The following is a 19250-nucleotide window of genomic DNA, read 5'->3' on the forward strand; positions in this document are numbered from 1 at the left end:
TCACATTTACAACAATTTACCTTTTATTAGTAGAAATTATAATTAGTGTACTTTCCAATTTTAACCAGTGTCCAAAAATCATGTACTGTGATGTGTATAAACAGTGAAACGAGTCCACCACTTGAGTCAAAACCCTTTCTTAGTATTTTAAGCTTTGACATGATTCCTTTTATAGCTAATTTTTAATATTGGGATTTTTTTTAAAAAAAAAAAGAAAAGAAAAACTGGCTGGGCCCAGTGGCTCATACCCAGCACTTCAGGAGGCCAAGGCAGGAGGATTGCTTGAGCCCAGGAGTTCGAGACCAGCCTGGGCAACATGGCAAAACCCCAAGTCTACAAAAAATACAAAAATTAGCCAGGCATGATGGTGTGCACCTGTAGTGCCAGCTACTCAGGAGGCTGAGGTAGGAGGATCACTTGAGGATGGGAGGTTGAGCCTCCTATGAGCTGTGATCACACCACTGCACTCCAGCCTGGGCAACAGAACAAAACCCTGTCTCTAAATAAATAAATAAATAAATAAATAAATAAATAAAATAATTCCCAAGAATTAAGTCTGGATACCGGTTTGAAAATTATTTCATATGGTGACTAATCAGAAGTTATTTCAATTTTTCCTTCGAAGTTCTACTTTATACATTTTATGGAAATAATCCAAATATTTCTGCCTATTTATTTATCTATCATTTGGTGGAGATATAAAGCAGTAGATTTATGAGTAAAATTCAGAGATACCACTGATTTTACCAATTCCTACTCACAGATGCCAAGTCTGATATATTGTGTGTTTCTGTGTATTCTCTCATGATGAAACATTACTTTTAATCACCTCTTACAAATCGGAAGAGTAAATGCATGTAACCTGAAAAGAACTATTAAAGAATGCAACATTAATGCTTTAATCTATTTCCACCTTCTAATATCTCATGCAGTATGTAGAATAAAATAAAAACTCATAATTCTCACATTTCCTGCATCTTCTTTCAAGATATTGCATATAAAACTACTTCGTAAAGTAGAAAGTGAAATGCAAATGTTAGTACCATAATTATTATTACCGAGCTAACATGCTAAATTGGTTTGCCTTCAAAATGTTAACACCAAATTGAAGAGTAAAAGTTTTTCAGTGCTAATTCTTAGGATTCCTTGAAAAAAGAATACTAATTAGAATATATGATATTTTGCAAAAACAGCAATACCTCCATTAAATTCCTAGCTCCTCTTTAAGAAAACCAAATTCAGAACTAGTGAATAACTTATTACTTTTATCCCATATGTTCTGGCTTTTGATTTTACATCTTAGTAATAAGTTGATATGGGTATCTGTAACCCACCCTTCTTAGCAGGTTGCCATGACAACCTGAGGTAAAGTACCAGTTCACTGGAGCTTCAGGCTTTGTCCACGCTAAATACAAAAGCTGCATTTGATTTCAGCTTGGCCGTTTCTATTGGGAGCAATGTACCACAGTTCTTTCCACTTCCCTGGCTGACTTTTTCATCACCATGGAGACCAGATCTGCCCACACAACTAAGATGTGAAACCATTCCTCATATGGCTAAAACTAAGGCCTTGGTTCCCAAGGCCTTTTATAAAGTATATTACTTTGTTAAAGAAGAGTTCCTGCTTCTGCTTTTAAAGTGTTTATTGATTTTCCACAAAGAGAAAACAAACTTTCTGGTGCTGAAGATTTAAAATAAGGAGAAAGAAAATGACATTTTCCTTGGTCAGTTTCTGGTTTTGTGTGTACTGTATTCATGGTGTGTACTCTGCATAGTCAATTACTAAGGAATAATGTTTCATTTCAAATTATATGACAATATTCCTAAATAGTAGTTCACACATTTAATGTTCACTTGATGGTGGGCTTAAAATGTGACTTTTAGTTTGAGATTTCCTAAATTTGTCACTAAATCCAATATTAGTATCTTTTAGATTAGTTCTGCACTTCCAATAAAATCAGTATGAGAAGTTATTCTAGAACCTTGATCATAAGTATGCATGGACTTAAGGAAGAACTAATGTAATTTATCACTACAAATCCAGTTATAGCATATCCAGATAGATCTGATGAATTAGCTATAGAAGATCATATAGCCTAATTTTTAATATATTCTTGCATATGTAAATTTGTAATGTTAGTGTGTGTATATAGGTGTTCATGTGTATACACACTTATATAATATACACACACACACACACACACACACATACAGATTAGTACCACAAATAGGGTCAAAGTTCCACAGAGTTCTTTGAAGATCACATTTGTTATGGAGATACTAAATACTTTACAGCTGCTATTATTTTTTTGCCATCCCCTCCCGGAAAATGGCACCAGTCAAAGGAGATGGTAGGAAGTCTTAAGTGGTGTTGGGAATCCCAAATTCACCCCTTGATTTGCACATTCCTCAAAGTGACTTAGGATGGCATCTCAACTTTCATGGTTGTGTTTTTTACCCTAGAGAAGGCAACATGGCCCTTGCTTAATAAAATACATATACTAAATAGGAATTCCAAAAAAATCTGACTTCAATAAAACATAGAATTGTTCTTATTTTTTAAAATATATTATGAATAAGCTAGCACCATAAAGGTGCTGTAAATTAGTTTACAGATGGGAAACAAATTTATTAACATAAATGAATTTTTTGTTTTGTTTACTAGCAAGAAGTTAGCAATCCGTTGCTATATTTGAATACAAATTATGTTGTAGGATACAGAGAACTTTCTGACATTTCAAACATTTGAATTTTGCAAGAGGAACTCTCACTGCAATGAAGTTCCTGTATCATTCCAGTTTTCTGTAATTACGCTGGAGAGTGTGAAATTCAACATGTGATACTAAATGTTAAACACAGATATAGCTGGGAACCTTTTGCAATGGCTATAAAGTCATTTGTATTTTTCCATAAGAACATTGAGAGTCAGCATATCTCTAACTCTTTAGTGGAACTTTCTGTAAAAGGGCAGTGCCATATAATTTTGTCAGAAGGGAAAAACGAAAATTAATATACAATAGGGCATTTTTAAAAAGGATATTCTTCATATGTTGTTAGATTCAATAGCTTTCCATCCCAAATCCAAGATGACTTTGCTGGTCCAAAATTTAACAACCAGCAATTTCCAAGACAGCTAAGATTGAATATGAAAACTCATTACTTGATTTTTAGTTAAGATGAACATTAATGCTAATTTGTTTACATCTATGCTATATTTCTTACAAATATGATTTTATAGTGATTTTTACCAAATTAATGTTCTTCTTCTTGTCATGTACACAACATATTTTGAATGCCTAAAAATATAATAATTTGAATGTTGGAATATGCAGATGACTTAACAATGGGGATTTTTGAGGATTGTTTATGATGTAATTATTGTAGATTAGAAAATAAAAGAATGTGAAAATACCATGGATTAAGGTGAGAGATTAGATTTATAACAAATTTGACATAAAGAAAAAATCTTAATGATAAATAACTGTCAAGATACAATTTTAGATTCTTACAAATGTTTCTTGAATTTTCTTCTTACCTTTCTTTGGCACTTGCCTTGCTGGGGAAGGTATCTTTCATTGTCCTTAAATTCAACTGGCAGTACCCCTAAAGCAGCTCCTTCTTGCCAGAGTTGCTAATGAGCAAATGATCCCAAATGTCAGACTGGTGTGCCAAGGAGGTTATTAATAAGGCATTAACATTTAGAAGTTATTGATGGAGGAAAATCAATATTACCATCTTTATAATATTGCAAGCTCAGTTAGAAAGAGTAAGCAGAAGTTTATTTCAGGCTTCTACAATCATAAAGAATGTTACAGTATGGGAGGAAGTAATGTCTTTAGATTTTTAGCATAAGAATCAATTCTTATTCTGCTGTCAGTACCCCGCATTAGTACTGGAGCTAATACTGAATGATATTCTTCTAATAAAAATAACAGTAATCCTCCCAAAATCAAGATGGCAGTACTTTGAGGATAGAATATGAATTTAATATGAGAGTAAGAATAGGATGGACTAGACCTGTAGGACAAAAGTTCACAAAGATCTATGTTATTTATATATATATATATTCATTTATTTTAGTGTGTGTATATATATACACTAAATTCATATTCTATCCTCAGAGTACTGCCATCTTGATTTTGGGAGGATTACTGTTATTTTTATTAGAAGAATATCATTCAGTATTAGCTCCAGTATCATGTCATTCCTCACGATTCAATTAGGTAATAAAAGAGGTACTGACTTGCAAAAGTAAGTGAAATGTTAAATTCTTTTCAGGAAGAATACAAAAGATAGTTCTGTTTGTGTGTGGGGGAGTGCTGACAGCAGAATAAGAAAAGAATTGATTCTTATGCTAAAAATCTAAAGACATTATTTCCTCCCATACTGTAACATTCTTTATGATTGTAGAAGCCTGAAATAAACTTCTGCTTACTCTTTCTGAGCTTGCAATATTATAAAGATGGTAATATTGATTTTCCTCCTTCAATAACTTCTAAATGTTAATGCCTTGTTAGTAACCTCCTTGGCACACCAGTCTGAAATTTGATCTAAAATAAATGTGTGTGTGTGTGTGTGTGTATATATATATGTGTGTGTGTATATATGTATATATATGTGTATATATATGTATATGTGTATATATAAATATACGTATATGTGTATATATGTATATATAAATATATGTATATGTGTATATATGTATATATAAATGTGTGTGTGTATATGTATATACATATACACACACACATTTATTTTAGATCAAATTTTCAAGACTTAGGAAGCTGTGCCATTGGTTGCTTCCCAAAGAAGCTGAGCAGTAAAAGTATAATTTGCATAGCATTAAAATTTACTGACCACAGATCAAGTTAGCTGATCAGCGTCATGGCAGAAGTATGTAAGGGCAAAGTCCTTTGTTTACTTGGAGTGGGTTCTGATGAAGTGAACATACTAAATGTATCTCCATAACCCCAACTCCCCAGGCACACATACCCTTATCTATTATTTCACCAGAATATCAATTTGGAAAATTCAAGTCGAGTGTGATGGACAAATTAAATAGCGTGGGTCATAGATGTATAATCAGTGTTCTGAAGACATTTTTACCACCCAGTCATATAAGTGAACCAAGATTCAGATAAGGTTGGAACTACTTTTCAAAGTACTTATCAGGTAGGAAAGAGAATGTCCTAATAGGGTTTGAAGGACCAAAAAGAACCTATTAAAGGAAATAGGCAAGAAAACTATGTTGATAGAGTTGATCCCAATTTGCCTTTTCATTTTGACAGACTAGATGTAGTCACAAATGAAGTGTTGAATGACTCACTTGTTTACCAGACTGGCAGTTCTCATCACTGAGTTACTTCACATTGATTATCATCCAGGCTGAATAAAATCTAATTACATCCTTTTAATATAAACATACAAGGTGGTGGTAGAAAATCCACATAAATTTAAAACCTGCACTGTTCATCTCTAAAGTATTTGGGAGTTAAAAAAAAAAAGTCTACTATTTTCTGTCGGGGGTTCATGTCTCAGACTTCACCTATGTTATCTCTGTAGCTATTTCAACTGGAACTGAGAAGTTTAAGGAGATTATTTTAAATTAAGTCATTATTCATCATAAAATGGATTTCAAAAGCAACCCAATCTGCCAGTAGCTTGCTGTCCACCTACATTGCTGAAAGAAAACCTTACCCAGGAATGGTTATTTTTACTAAACTTGTCTCATTGGAGTTTAATGTGATTCTTTTATTAATAACCTCAAAATAACATCTCCTGAAATATTTAAAAATATGGATGGATTAGGATGGAGGAGTCAAATATCAAGTCAAATACAGTAGATAATTCTTAACTATAAAATTTTAAGATAGAAGTGGGAAGGAGGTATACAACTATATCATAATCTTTTTGAGGTGAGACTGTTGTCTTTGTATATTTATTCCTAACCTTTGATATAGTATATATATATACACCCATAGGCACCCATTAAACCTTTACTGAACGATATATTTCTATAAAAATTAATTATTTCCATTTTCCATTTTAAAATCTGAATGGCGACATTTGCAATGACAGTATCATGTGTCAAAATTCCATAGTACATTTTCCTGAAATATCTACAGACACTTCATTGAAAATAAACTGGTTGTAAATTAAAACAACATGTTAAGTACTTCTGTGACTATTAAATGTGAAAGATGTCTTCAGTTGTTTCGTAAAAACTTCACTTAAAGGGTACTTCAGATCTGCCTTAATTTCAGAAAGTTGTTTTTAATGCAGATTTTAGAAAGTTAGCATGTGTGATAGACTCCTGGATAAGTAATTAAGTCATAAATGGCACTCTAAGGTCATAATATAACAGTAGGTGCATTAAGATGAAATACTACTTTCATAAGGAAATACTCCATGTCTTGTGATTTATACACACAGGATGGAATTGTGATTTGGGAATTTAGAGGAACACTCAAATTATCTGGAAACAGTATTTTCTTACCTGTTTTGCCTATGGCTTAGGTTCATCAAATATTTTATTTTACCCAGAATTGTGAATTAAAGAACTCCATAAGTGCTGTAAGTATAAACACAAACTATATTATCTATCACTAGTTACCACTTTATTTAGAAAAATAATACTTTATCATGAAAATTTTGCTTCACATTCATAAAAATATTTTCCAACTCCTTCTCCCTATGGTATTAAAAAATAAAAAAAATCTTTAATATCCAGTCTTTTTGAAGTCAACCTTTTATAAGAAAATAGGCCCTCAAAATTTGGACAGATAATACTCAAACCACAATTAACAAGTCTCTGTTTTGGTCTGAACATTCTGAACCAAGGTATGAGCCCACTGTCTCCAATACTTACATAGAGAAAAGTAATTATCACTATCATTTCATGGTGTTGGATATCCTTGTTTTTGAAAAAGAAAAACTTAAATCTAAACACATACATTTAGAAGAAGGGGAGGCTCCAAATAACTATGTTAAGTAAATAAGGTTTTTCAAAATAAACACAAAACAATTCTACTCTCCCAGGAGTAGAATTGTGTTACTCTTGATAGACTTGAATATCTGCTATTGATGACCTTTGTTATCCACAAATAGCTTAAGACAAGTAGTCCTTGGCTTTGCCCTTAAATTTGCCCTCAAGCATGCTGATTATGGAACTGAGTGAAATAGAATTGAGTTCTGTCTTAGAACTCAAACAGAATTAGGAATCTTTGTAAGTGCTCAACTGGCTTAAATACTTACTTCCATTTTAAAATATTTTCTTCTCTTTCATTCATTAAAGAAAATATTTATTTTCAACTGTTTTATATTTAGCCTTAATCATTTTCTTGAAGATGTTCGTACCTCTACCCTTATCCCCTCTATAATCTAATCCTCCTCAGGCATTTGATTGAAGTATCATCAGCTATTTTTAGCAGGTCACTAATGGAAGCCTGATTATATTTCTAAAACTTATGTTTCCAGAATTTCTATTTCTTCTTATTATTTGGGCGGTCAAGTTTTATTTGGGGCAATGTTTAAATTCATAAAGCAAAAAGAGAAAGAAACATCCTCCTCAAGATTTCCCATGCAAATTCAATCTGTGTCTCAAGGAACTTGCATGGATATGGAATCTCACTGGAATAAGTCATTCTACACATGATTCAACATGGCATTCCATCTGGGTTCATCATTCAGATCTCCAGGAGTATAGTAACAGGGAAACAAGATCTGTTTCTTCTTAACCTAAGCTGGTGGCCTCACAATTAGAAGTTTCAGTGATGAGTAGTAGCTTAATAAATATTTATTAAATAATACGCCAAACAGAAGCATTACTGATTTTCTTTGTGGTATCATAGATATGTTGCTCTCATTTCAAAATGTAATTGGCTAAAAGCTTGGTAAATAGTGAAATTTATTTTAACAGCAGCAGTAGGGAATATTTTTATAGTTAGAGTAACAGCCAAAAGAAAACAAAATAATCAAGAGTTATATAATTTATGTTTTTTCTGCCTTCTATTGTTTTTTCCATAGAGATGGGGTCTCACTATGTTGCCCAGGGTTGTCTCAAACTGCTGGCCTCAAGTGATCCTCCTGTCTCGGCCTCCCAAAGTGCTGGGATTACAGGCATGAGCCACTGTGCCCAGCATGCCTTTTTCTAAAGAACATGCAATTTCCATTTGTTCTTTTAGAAAAGAGGAATAAAATTAGTCTGTGCAATAATTTTAACTGGTTTGACTATTTTGACTTTGTATCAGGATAAATGAAGTTGTCCACTACAAAGGAGAAGGGTAGTAATTGAGAATTGAACACAAAGAAAGAGAAAGCCCAGTGAAAACCTAAAGGGAGAGAAAAGGAAAGAGTGTTGAGAATCAGAATGGGACTTGTAAAAAGTTAAAGACACATAAACATGAGATTCACAGAAGTCCAAGATAGAAGGACAGTATCTTGAAGTAGGTTTTTGTGTTTTAGAGATTTCATCTAGATTATACGGGCAGCCCTTTGTGCACTTGCTTCTGACCCACCTGGCTCGCCAGTACACGTATACTTAAGATTCATAATGCACATGCCAAGACATATAGTGGAGTTGAGTGTAGGAGTGCCGTTGTAGTTTCTTGTTTGCCTCAAATATAAATAGGCACTATTTAACACTACATAAAAAGTATAGTTCTAAAAAATTTATTTAAAATTTACCAAGGCCTCTTTCATTTTGCCATAATCTCAGTAGACCAAGATATTTCCATCAGATTCCTCAGCAAAATTCCTGAAATTGCTTAAGCTGTGTGATACAATGTCAGACTGGTGATGGGATTAAAAATAAAATGCTATGTGAAGTCCCCAAACTCAGGGCTTCTGACTTAGAAACTACTTGTATATGCAGTGCTAAAATTGCTGTTACTCCAACCAGCCCTAGCCAGTGTGATTGACCTAAAGCAAGAGGTCTCAAACTGCAGTGGGCACAAGAATCACCTGGATTGCTTGTTTAAAATCCAGATTCCTGAGTTCCATACCCAGAAATTCTGATTCAATAGATGAGGTGTAGGGCCCAGAAATCTGTGTTTAACAAGCACCTCCACCCCCATCCTGAGATTCAGTAGTCACTAGTACTGTGAGCACTAGTAGTTGAAGAGATACCATGCCCTAGGGAGTTATCTTCTCTTATGCTAACTAACTGGTAGCTAGTTGTAGCCATTTTGGAATAGTACTTCTCCCTCCACCATCCCTTAGGAGCTAAACTGAGGAGATGTTTCCAGTCTCTTGCAATAGAATTCAGCAATTGTGACTTGATTACCAGGGCTCTAGTTCAGTTTAGTGTGGGTTAAGTGGGCATTAAGGAATGTGTATTAGAAATTAAAAGGTTCATGTAACCTTATCTCTGTGGGGAAACAAAGGATGCGTTTAAGAATAACTACAAAATGTTTGAATTGCTTAGATAAATTAAGAACAGTTTAAACTTAGAAATGACCTTGTGCCCAAGGTTGGATTCCCTCTGATTTTGCTGTGTGAAATTCCATGACCTTGTGAAACAAAGTGGTAGAAGCTAAAGCTAGCATTCCAGTATTATAATATTCTAAAAACTGAGGTATTGTGTTTTGTTTCGTTTCACCTGTATATGAAGATTATTCAGTTTCCACCCCCATTTCTGCAAAAAGAGTATAATATTACAGACAAAAATTAGTTCCGCTGATTTCTGAACTATGCTATATCTTGTTTGCTAGATATCAGTGTTATAGGCAAGATGTGTCCCTCCCCATTTTCTAAGGGAGGACATAATGAACAACATGCTTTCTCTATTCTCTCTCCCAACTTGTTCCTTCTTTTCTCAATATGACTCAAAAGATACTACAAGATGTTGCAGATAAAAATCTGCACTAGGCTAGAGATTTAAAATATTGCTGATTTGTTCCTGCTGACAATATTTATTAGATTCCTCAAGATCCAAAATAAAATGACCTAAAAGAGGGTACAGTTTGTTTTGTCCAAATTGTTATTAGTTTCTCAGGTCATTCAGAAACATCCATCTCTTCCAGTTTCTTAACTCCTTGGCATGTGGCTTATGCTCAGGTGTAAAGTCACCCTTTCATCACATTCACTCTGTTTTAGCTTTTCGTTTCTTGGCATTTTGTGTTGTTAAGCATGCGGCCTCCTCATTGGAGCAATACTAGCTAGGCTGTTCCACTGTCTCACTGATTAGAACATGGTAGCATATATATCAGGTCAATCAAATACCCTTCTGGTCAGAAGACTAGAGAGGTTTTCTTCATGCTTCTTGATTAGATGAATTTGAGGAAAGATCTCGTATAGAAATAATTTTAATTTTCTCAAAAGAAATGGTAATTTTACATGTATATGGAGAATATTTTAACATAAACTATTCTGATTAAAATTATAGATGTACATATACAAGTATAGTGGTGGGAAAATATTTTTCTGCACTGTGTGTTATTGTGTATATTTGGGAGATTAACATTTCCAAACAACCAAGTTTAAAGCAAAAGGTGTCCCATTTATGGCCAAGTAGACTTGCATGCCAACAGAAAGACATTGTATTAAAACCATATGCAATTCTAGCCATATTTTTCTACTTTCTCTTCATGGGTATTGCATGATGGTATTTCTAATACAAATACTAATATGCTTTGGAAATAATGGCACTCGCAGGTCTTTCATCATATTGTATCACTGCTTTATCATATTAGGCTAATACACTGCGAGAGTTGGTAGAACCTCTCCATGCCAAATCGGATCCACTTCTGTTGGCACTCAACCCATTGGACTCACAGATTGATAAGCTAATGTTTAGAGAATTTAGATCGGAGAGAGTCGGTACGGCGCAGACTCAACATCAACCTCTTGCAAGCAACTAAAATGGCCTCGTCCTTGCTGTTTATAACAGAAAACAGACTTGTAAAAAGCTTAGATCATCAAGTGTTTTGGATTGGGGGCCTCCCAAAGGGATATAAGAGGGGCAGGCCACTCTTAAGAAGAATGCGAGCTTTCTACATTGGGACTAGCATAAGATCAAAGCCAATCAAGATGGAGCACAGTAACAGAAAACTGCGGTTTCTATGGGAGAACAGAAGGGGAAAGGGTCTTAACTGGGAAAGGGCTCTGTGTGGTAACACCTCAGTTGTGTTCTCCTGACACCAGGAAAAGAGAGGGATCAGCTTCAATAACTAGAAAATTCTGGCTGTTTAATGGACTCTTTGGTGGCCTCTTTAAGGCAAAGCAGAGAAAGCAAATTATGTATTAAGTGTATTTTGCATTTTTAAAACTTGACGTGCTGTATTGTACTAAATTAAGTGTAATCTATTAAGGCAAGGTATACACAATTTGCTTTGAAACTTATTATGTTTATTCTATTATAAAGTGTATTCAGGTGCAACACAGAGACTGCTTTCGGTGACATTAATGAAGAAAATTTCTCATGCCAGGCTTTATTATAGAATCTTCAGCTAAAATCCTAACTTTCTCCTTATTTCTTGGCACTTGTATACAAGTGGTGTTGCCTCTTAGGGCAGGCATGAGCTATTCTTTTCTGTAAAATATTTTGAATCTATAGGCTGTGGGTTTCATTTTTGAAAAGTATTTTGTCTGGATGTCTTTCAAACTAGCTTCAGATATTATTTAATACTATGTAACTGGGTCCCCTATGGCTCAATCAATATTGCTTATTTTTCTTCTGTAGTGGATGTGAAATTTCCTTTAGTTGGATAAGATACACTGTAATAATTTTAATGCTAATTAATGATATTTCATACTGTGCAATGAACAGATAATTTAACACTGTATTTTGAAATGTTTTTTTCTTCCTGTCACCGCAGTGTGTGGTATTGCATAATGTGAATACCTGTAAAAATATAAATTACTTAAAAATAAAAATATGACCAATTGGTATCAGATCTTTTCAGATAGCTAAATAATTTGCTAAGTATGCCTGATAGTAAATATCTTTCTAAAAAGAAGTAATCAGTGCTTCTTTCTCACAAATGGAATTTGTGTCTGTGAATAAAATCACATTGATCTGCCTTACAATTGCCTCTGTGCTCTAACCATTTTAATGTGTTTTTTAAAACATATATATATAATGATGGTTCTGGTATATAGAAATCCATCAAAAAGCATTTTATTGGCTTTATTGGCATTTAATATTTATGGGATTGTCTTGGGTCATTCTCCCTGTTTAAGCCATAGTAAAATTTTGTGATCTAGAGAATTTGGTTTTTTTTTTCATTAAGGAATATAGTGACTCCACATTAATTTTCAAAAATAATCATCTCTTAGCTTTGGTTTTAAACTGTCTCCTTTATGAATTCCTGCCTGAGAGCCAGCACTTTGACTTCCATATTCCTAGTGGTTAAATTTTCTAAATTCTGTGGGTAAACCTAAACTGTCATTTATATTTTTGATTGTCCTTCAAAGAACCTTCCCTTCTTTGGGGCAATAAATCAATGCTAAGGACACCAGGATTTTGCCATCTGAACTACTTGTCGTAAATACTGTAGTGCCCTGAAAATTCAACCACTGTCATGTATTTTTATCATTAAACTGCATAATTTAACAGAAATTACATGTTCAGAGAAAGAAGTATAGAATAAACTTTAGCTGTATCTCTTTTGTCACATCTTTATGGAGCAATATTTAGTGTTGTAAGGAAGGAATTGACAGACACAAGTACTTGATTTCAGTGAAGCACATTATCATTATTACAAGGATGGGCTTTACATGTTCTTTAAAAATATAGTTAGCAAATGTTGGTGGAGTCACTCAAACTGTTCTTTGAAGAGAAGGGGTTTTTTCTCACTAAAATAGACTTCTTTACTCAGAGAAATTATTTCCCAATAGTAATGTTTGTGTATTGTTACTTTGCCTAAAAGAAAATAAATAACTTACCCCTAAATATGAAACAAGTAGTTGATTACAGATGGAGGACTAAAAGCCAGCTTTTAAAATCTTATGCTTTTTTTTTTTGATATAACAAACTGCCTTCCCCAAACCCAGTTTTATAATGCTAGGCATAGCTGATTGACTTACATAAAAGCATGAATTAAGAGAGCTAGTATTTAATTACAAACATTCAAATTATAGTATAAACCCCTGAATACTTAATCATCCTTATCATAAAACCTCCAAAGACATTAAGTCCATTAAAAGTTTGTCACCTTACATATAAATAAGTTATTCATTATGGCTTGCTAGTAAATTCATATTCATAGAAAATATTCGGGTGTTCTCAATGCAAATGTTAATTGCCTTTTGTGACAAGAATAGTGTTTCACATACTTGATATCATTAGCCCGGAAGCCTTAAAGCACTCTGCAGCTGTACAAGAATGAATGTCTCTCAAATCTGACTATGTCCAGTCTTCTCTACCATTTGTGATTTAGTCTTTCCCAACCTTCTGGGCTCATTACACAGCTGTATTGCAGAAGGAACAACTGTTTCCACAAGGATATCATTGTCCAATTTTACAAGATCACAGATCCCTTCCGAAATATGTACCAGAACTCATTATCCATCATTGGCTTCATTCTTCAAGAGCCCAATTGGTTTACTTATTTGTTTTGTTTTCATTTTTTATGCTCCTTCAACATTGTCATTGCAGGGATGTGAAAATGGGGTGGATACTAGAGTAAAATTTTAGGTTGCCAAGTTTCATGAACAATATGATACAATAGACTGTCCTAATAATTACACAGTCACCTGTTAGGGAACCCTTTTTGGAGTAGTTCATATATAAAGAAAACCATCACTCTGTTTGAATGTGTTGGGTTGCATAAGGCACTGTGCCAGGTAGAAGAAGGGGAAATGCAAATATGAGTGGGACAAATTCTACTCGTGGAAAAGTCACAGTCTAAGTCTCTGAAGTAGGGCACACAAGGGTCCATTAAGGTACAGGAAGAAAAAGCATTGGAATTTTTCCTTGGGTTTTATCTCTCATCCTTTTGAATTTCTTTCTGTGTATGTTTTATAACTTCTATCTATTACTATAGAGTAATACATGTATATAAGTTTCTGTTCGATAAAACGGAAGCGTTTTAACTAATAAGAGTGTGCAATCAGAAAAAGTTTGGAAACCACTGAGCCTGAATGTAAGAAATACGTCAACCAAAGACTTTTTGGTATTTGAGAAATGCATTATTATCTTCTAATAAGCAATTTGCAAGAGATTCCAACAAACTGGTATTTTTCATTAGCTATTCTTTTCTTTGGGCTTTCATTTATCACTTACTACCTAGAGGTCATAGGCAACCTGAAAAAGACGAATAATGATGCTCACTACATTCCTAGATTCACAATATTTCATAGTGGAGCAGAATATGAAAGGGACAATAAAGAGGATCTTCTTTCACCCCGTCAAGTATGACACAGCCATAAATGACCCTCCCTCGGCACAGAATACAAGTTAATTCATCAATAACTTAATTATGATCCTCAAATCCATCAATCAATGAAATTTTATGTAGGAAAGAAAATTTTATATGCACTCTTTGCTTCAATAAAATTGGAATTCAAAAGTATGTAATCTGACACAGGACTAATTTACATGTTGTAAACGTAAATATAATTTGGGGGGAAATTTATTTCTGCATAGGCCCAGATTTCCTGAATAAATTAGATACAGATTAAAATTTCATTATAGCACTGATACAGTTCCTCATTAGGAATCACAGAAGGGTTCCTATATATGTCCTGTGATTTGAATGTGGTCTCTACACTTTGCCAACTTTCAGAAAACATTCATTCAAATTGCAAAAGAGCTGGTTTTCAGCCAGTGTTCCAGTGGCTGAACTGGCACATTGAAAGAAAGTCAATCAGGAAGCAGACCTCACCAAGTGCTTGCCTCCTCTTCCAAAGCAAGCCTCTTCTAAAGGAAGAAAAAGCAAGGGTTGAAAAAAGAGAGAAGCCTGAAGAGAAGTGAGAAGGAGATGAAGAAGAGGGCAAAAAGAGAAGAAAATAAAGGTGCTTTCATATTTTCAGTTGCAACAGTAGCCCCAATTGACTTAATTGGTATTCATCTGAGAAAAATCAAGGAAACCAATTGAAAATTATAAAAGAAAATAAAGGTCTGTTTTTGTCTTGAATGTTGAGTTCTGTGTTGTTTTGACTGTTGAGCACAGTGAATCAGATTTATAATGTGACTCTGCCCCTCACCAACCGCCCTTTTGAAAATGAAAAGACTCTTTGTCTAGTCTTAAAATGTTAAGTAATTGGTGGCATTTTGTGGTAGCCTGGCATCTCAGTCCCTCGTCCTTACTCATCCCACTACTGTGTCTTGTGTAGTGTATGTGTATGATGTGTAGGGGATGGGGGCAGGGGGTGGCTTATTATCTCTGATAGGAGCCACACTATCCCATTACTATACTTGGAAATGTTTCTGTGTTCCGTCTCATTGTGATTGCTTGTTCAAGTGTGCTGCCCAGAGATAAATCCATACTCAATTCTTTTTACAGCTGTCAAACCAGATTCTTTGTAGAATTATGTTGTCTTTTGATTGAATGCTTTTCTCCCCCGTAAGAGCAAGAAGGGGGAGAAACTTTCAGTTTTTATTGTTTAATACCTATGTATGTCATTTTATATATTGAATCTTCATTCATCCTTCTTAAAGTAAAACTACATTGAAATTTTATAAAATCAGTCATCTGCCCCAGTATTTCACAAGCTTTAAGAACTGAGGGAAAACTGGGTCAAAATGTTTTTTTAAACAAAATATATGCACCCTTCTACAATGTTAGGTAATATGGAGGAAGGTTCTTTTAAAATAAAAATTACTATGTAAAAATACTCTGCCTCCCTTAAATCCTAAAACTAAAATCTGAATCCCTTTTTCCTTCACCTTCTTTCTAGAACCAAAAAACTAATAATACATTAGGCCACCTGATACCTTAACTACTATAATTCACATCTGTTAGGCCTCGCATTTTCTACCCCACCCTCTACTCTATGAAATTACATCTGGCTTTAGATGCAGTATTGCCTTGAGGAAAAAAAGAATACGATAACTACTATATAATTCCTCAGGGTTCTTTCCTGGCCTATGATTTTCTGAAATAGACTTATGCTGTTTAAATGTGTCCTTGTTTTTACAACTCCATTTAGTTATTCTAAATGATCATATGATTTTGTGCCTTCCTCAAGCCAAATCATTCTCAGTTAAGATTCCCTATCTTGCTTCCATTTTGTTCATAACCCACAAAGCAGTTTCTCCTTTTTACAGTCTTCCATCCCCCATCCCTCAAAATCCTCTAGGTGTTGAATATATTCAGCGATGGGCCAACAGAGAATTTAAAAGCTGTTGTTTAAAGTGATTTTTGTACTTTTAGATTATAGTTCTAACTTAGATATATGGTTAAGAAGTTAAAATTGATCACAGAGGACTTAGTGATAGCATGTGCTGATGATAACAAGGAATTTTCTAATAGAAGGACTCAATGACTATACCTACCATTAGTTGTTAACTTCAGTAGCAGAGCCAAAAGTTGAATGTGGAATTTAAATAAAGCTGCTTTTTAATCCTAAAAATGACCTTTTTAGGTTAAGGTACTGTACATTTTGGGTTTTTTGATAGTTTTAGATACAGTCATTTTGAAAAATTTTTTGAATGCTGCATTTTAAGGGCGTCTCACATTCATTGGCATCTACTGCTAAATACACATTTCAAAAGACAACTGAAAAAAATTGGCAGTATAGAATTCTTGTTAAAATCGTGGATTCTGGGGTCAGACTGCCCACATGGAATTCTAGCTCCACCACTTACTAAGTGTGACTTTGAGCAAGATACTGCCCTGCTATAAATGAAGATAAAATAGATCTGCTCTTAGTATTGTTGTGAGGATTAAATGAGATCATAAAGATTAAGCATTTACCCTGCTGCCTGGCACATCTAAATGTTAAATGGTATCATTACCAATTAAGGAATCTTTTTTTGAAACTGTCAGAAAGCCTAAAATATTCACATGGACCATTGTGGAATGAACAACATTCCATATTTACTCTTTGGGCCAATATAATTATTTAAATATGATTCTGGCTATCTATTTTAAAAAAGATGATATAGCCCTACTCCAATCTACCACTCCAAGCAAAATCCTAGTTCATCTTTGTTTATCATTGTTGAGAAAGATATGACATTAGTGTTCAGGCAATTATAAAAAACAAGATGGGAGTTTTATTTGTTCAGCTATGTCTAAGACCCTTATTGAGCCAGTCTCTCATTTTTTTCTCAAAAATATTTAACTGGAGTATTTTCTCCTCAGGTCTTACAAATACTAAGTAGCTTCTCTTAGCACGTGCCATATTTTCCCTCTATATTTGCATATAAACATATTCCCATGTTTCATTTTAACTAAAATATTGATAATTTATGATCAGTTACTATATTTACAATGTACAAGGCATTACTATGGCAGTCACATGAAACCTAGTAATCCTCTATGGCACAATTGGAAGATTTTTACAATCAAATATACTCCATTGAATGCCATTCGATCTTATGAAATCTGGAAAAATGTAAAAATCAGTTCATTCAGTATTGCTAAACCAGGCGAGCTCTATTAATCAGCATTTCTATGCTTATCAGCATAATGATAAGGGATGTTTATTAATGTTTTAAAATATAATGTGCAGGATTGTTTCCATGTTGTGTGCCTTTTGTATTCTAATTCTTTGAACTTGCTGGACTCAAGATATATATGGCAATTTGCTATCAAGAGTATATTTGGTTAATCAAATAATCCTATTATTTGATCATTCTAAAACAATTAGCTGCCTGTAGCTAATGTTACCCAATATAACTAGCAGCTGTGGGTTTTTGTTGTTGTTTTTTTAATATAATAGTGTTTTCATGGTCATTCATTATCCTGTTTTTCAGATAGTTTTGATATTTTAATAAATTTTCCATGTGTCAAATAACTTTATTGCAATGAATTCATTTCTCTGTCTCTCTCTCTCTCTCTCTTTTTTTTTTTTTTTTGGACGTTGCAGGTGAAAGCAGAGAAGAAAAGTTAGGAGACTCATTGCAAGATTTATACAGGGCACTGGAGCAGGCCAGTCTGTCACCACTAGGAGAACATCGTATTTCAACCAAGATGGAATACAAGCTATCATTTATAAAAAGATGTAATGATCCTGTAATGAATGAAAAACTACACCGGCTGAGAATTCTCAAAAGCACTTTAAAGGTAAGACAAGAAATGGAAGGACAAATTTCTTTGAAGAGATTCATTCTTAAAGTGGATTACCAGATACTGTAGGTTAAGAAATACAAATTGGGGGCTGGGGAGAAGAAGAGGTAAGCAGTAAGAACTTGAAGCTGAGCTATTCTATGTCATAATAACTATATTGGTAAAGAGGAGATCATCTTAACTTTTCATTGACGTCTCAAAGCACTGATTAAATGTTATTTTACTCAGTTCTAGGAGAAAACAGGATGTGATTTAAATTGTTTTCTAAAAATGCAGGGCTGGTGTTATTCCTCAGTCTATAGATTTTCTAAGATAAAAATACCATGTAGTGTAATTATTAGCATTACTAAAAGAACACAGCATGCATGCAGAATACAATAGTGGGTGCTAAAAGAGTTTGAGATATTTCGTGATTGTTTCCCGCATGAACTGCAGTGCATTTGGGATGAAGCCATGGTGATTTGTGTTCCATGTAGAAATTTTATAATGGTTCTGTTTACGTTATCAGTTCCCAACTTACATATTACCCTCCTATTATACATTTCTGTAAGTGTTTACATTGCCTCCAGTCTCCTTATTATATGCCCCCAGGTTGGGGAGGAGGTGGTGAGGACAGGAGAGCAGAGAGGCAGGAAGTTGGAAAAGGAGGCAGACAAGTGAGCCCTGCTCACTGTGTGTGGGGGAGTGTGGGAGATTGAAGGAGAGGGCTCACCGCACAAGCCACCTGAGCAGGCCCTGTGCCCTTATAAAACAAAAGCAGAAGACATTTATGCAGCCAACAAACATGAAAAAAAGCTCATCATCACTGGTCATTAGAGAAATGCAAATCAAAACCACAATGAGATACCATCTCACGCCAGTTAGAATGGCGATCATTAAAAAGTCAGGAAACAACAGATACTGGAGAGGATGTGGAGAAATAGGAACTCTTTTACACTGTTGGTGGGAGTGTAAATTAGTTCAACCATTGTGGAATACAGTGTGGCGATTCCTCAAGGATCTAGAACCAGAAATACCATTTGACCCAGCCATCCCATTACTGGGTATATACCCAAAGGATTATAAATCATTCTA

The 19250-nt window shown here is 34.2% G+C and overlaps 1 protein-coding gene across 8 annotated transcripts in view; it reads left to right on the plus strand.

Moving 5' to 3' along the window:
* Window positions 1–19250, plus strand: part of CNKSR2 (connector enhancer of kinase suppressor of Ras 2) — a 280798-nt gene that overhangs the window by 257089 nt on the left and 4459 nt on the right. For 4 of the 8 annotated variants that reach the window (XM_003819559.6, XM_003819560.6, XM_024927273.3 and 1 more), the window contains one exon: window positions 17977–18173. In XM_003819559.6, the coding sequence (XP_003819607.1) occupies window positions 17977–18173 (197 nt within the window). Of the gene's footprint in view, window positions 1–10691; window positions 12028–17976; window positions 18174–19250 lie in introns of those variants that run through there. The other 4 variants (XM_034950723.3, XM_057301147.2, XM_057301148.1 and 1 more) reach the window with 1 other exon arrangement.

Source organism: Pan paniscus, chromosome X (assembly GCF_029289425.2).
Source record: "Pan paniscus chromosome X, NHGRI_mPanPan1-v2.0_pri, whole genome shotgun sequence".
In the NCBI taxonomy this organism is placed as follows: domain Eukaryota; kingdom Metazoa; phylum Chordata; class Mammalia; order Primates; family Hominidae; genus Pan; species Pan paniscus.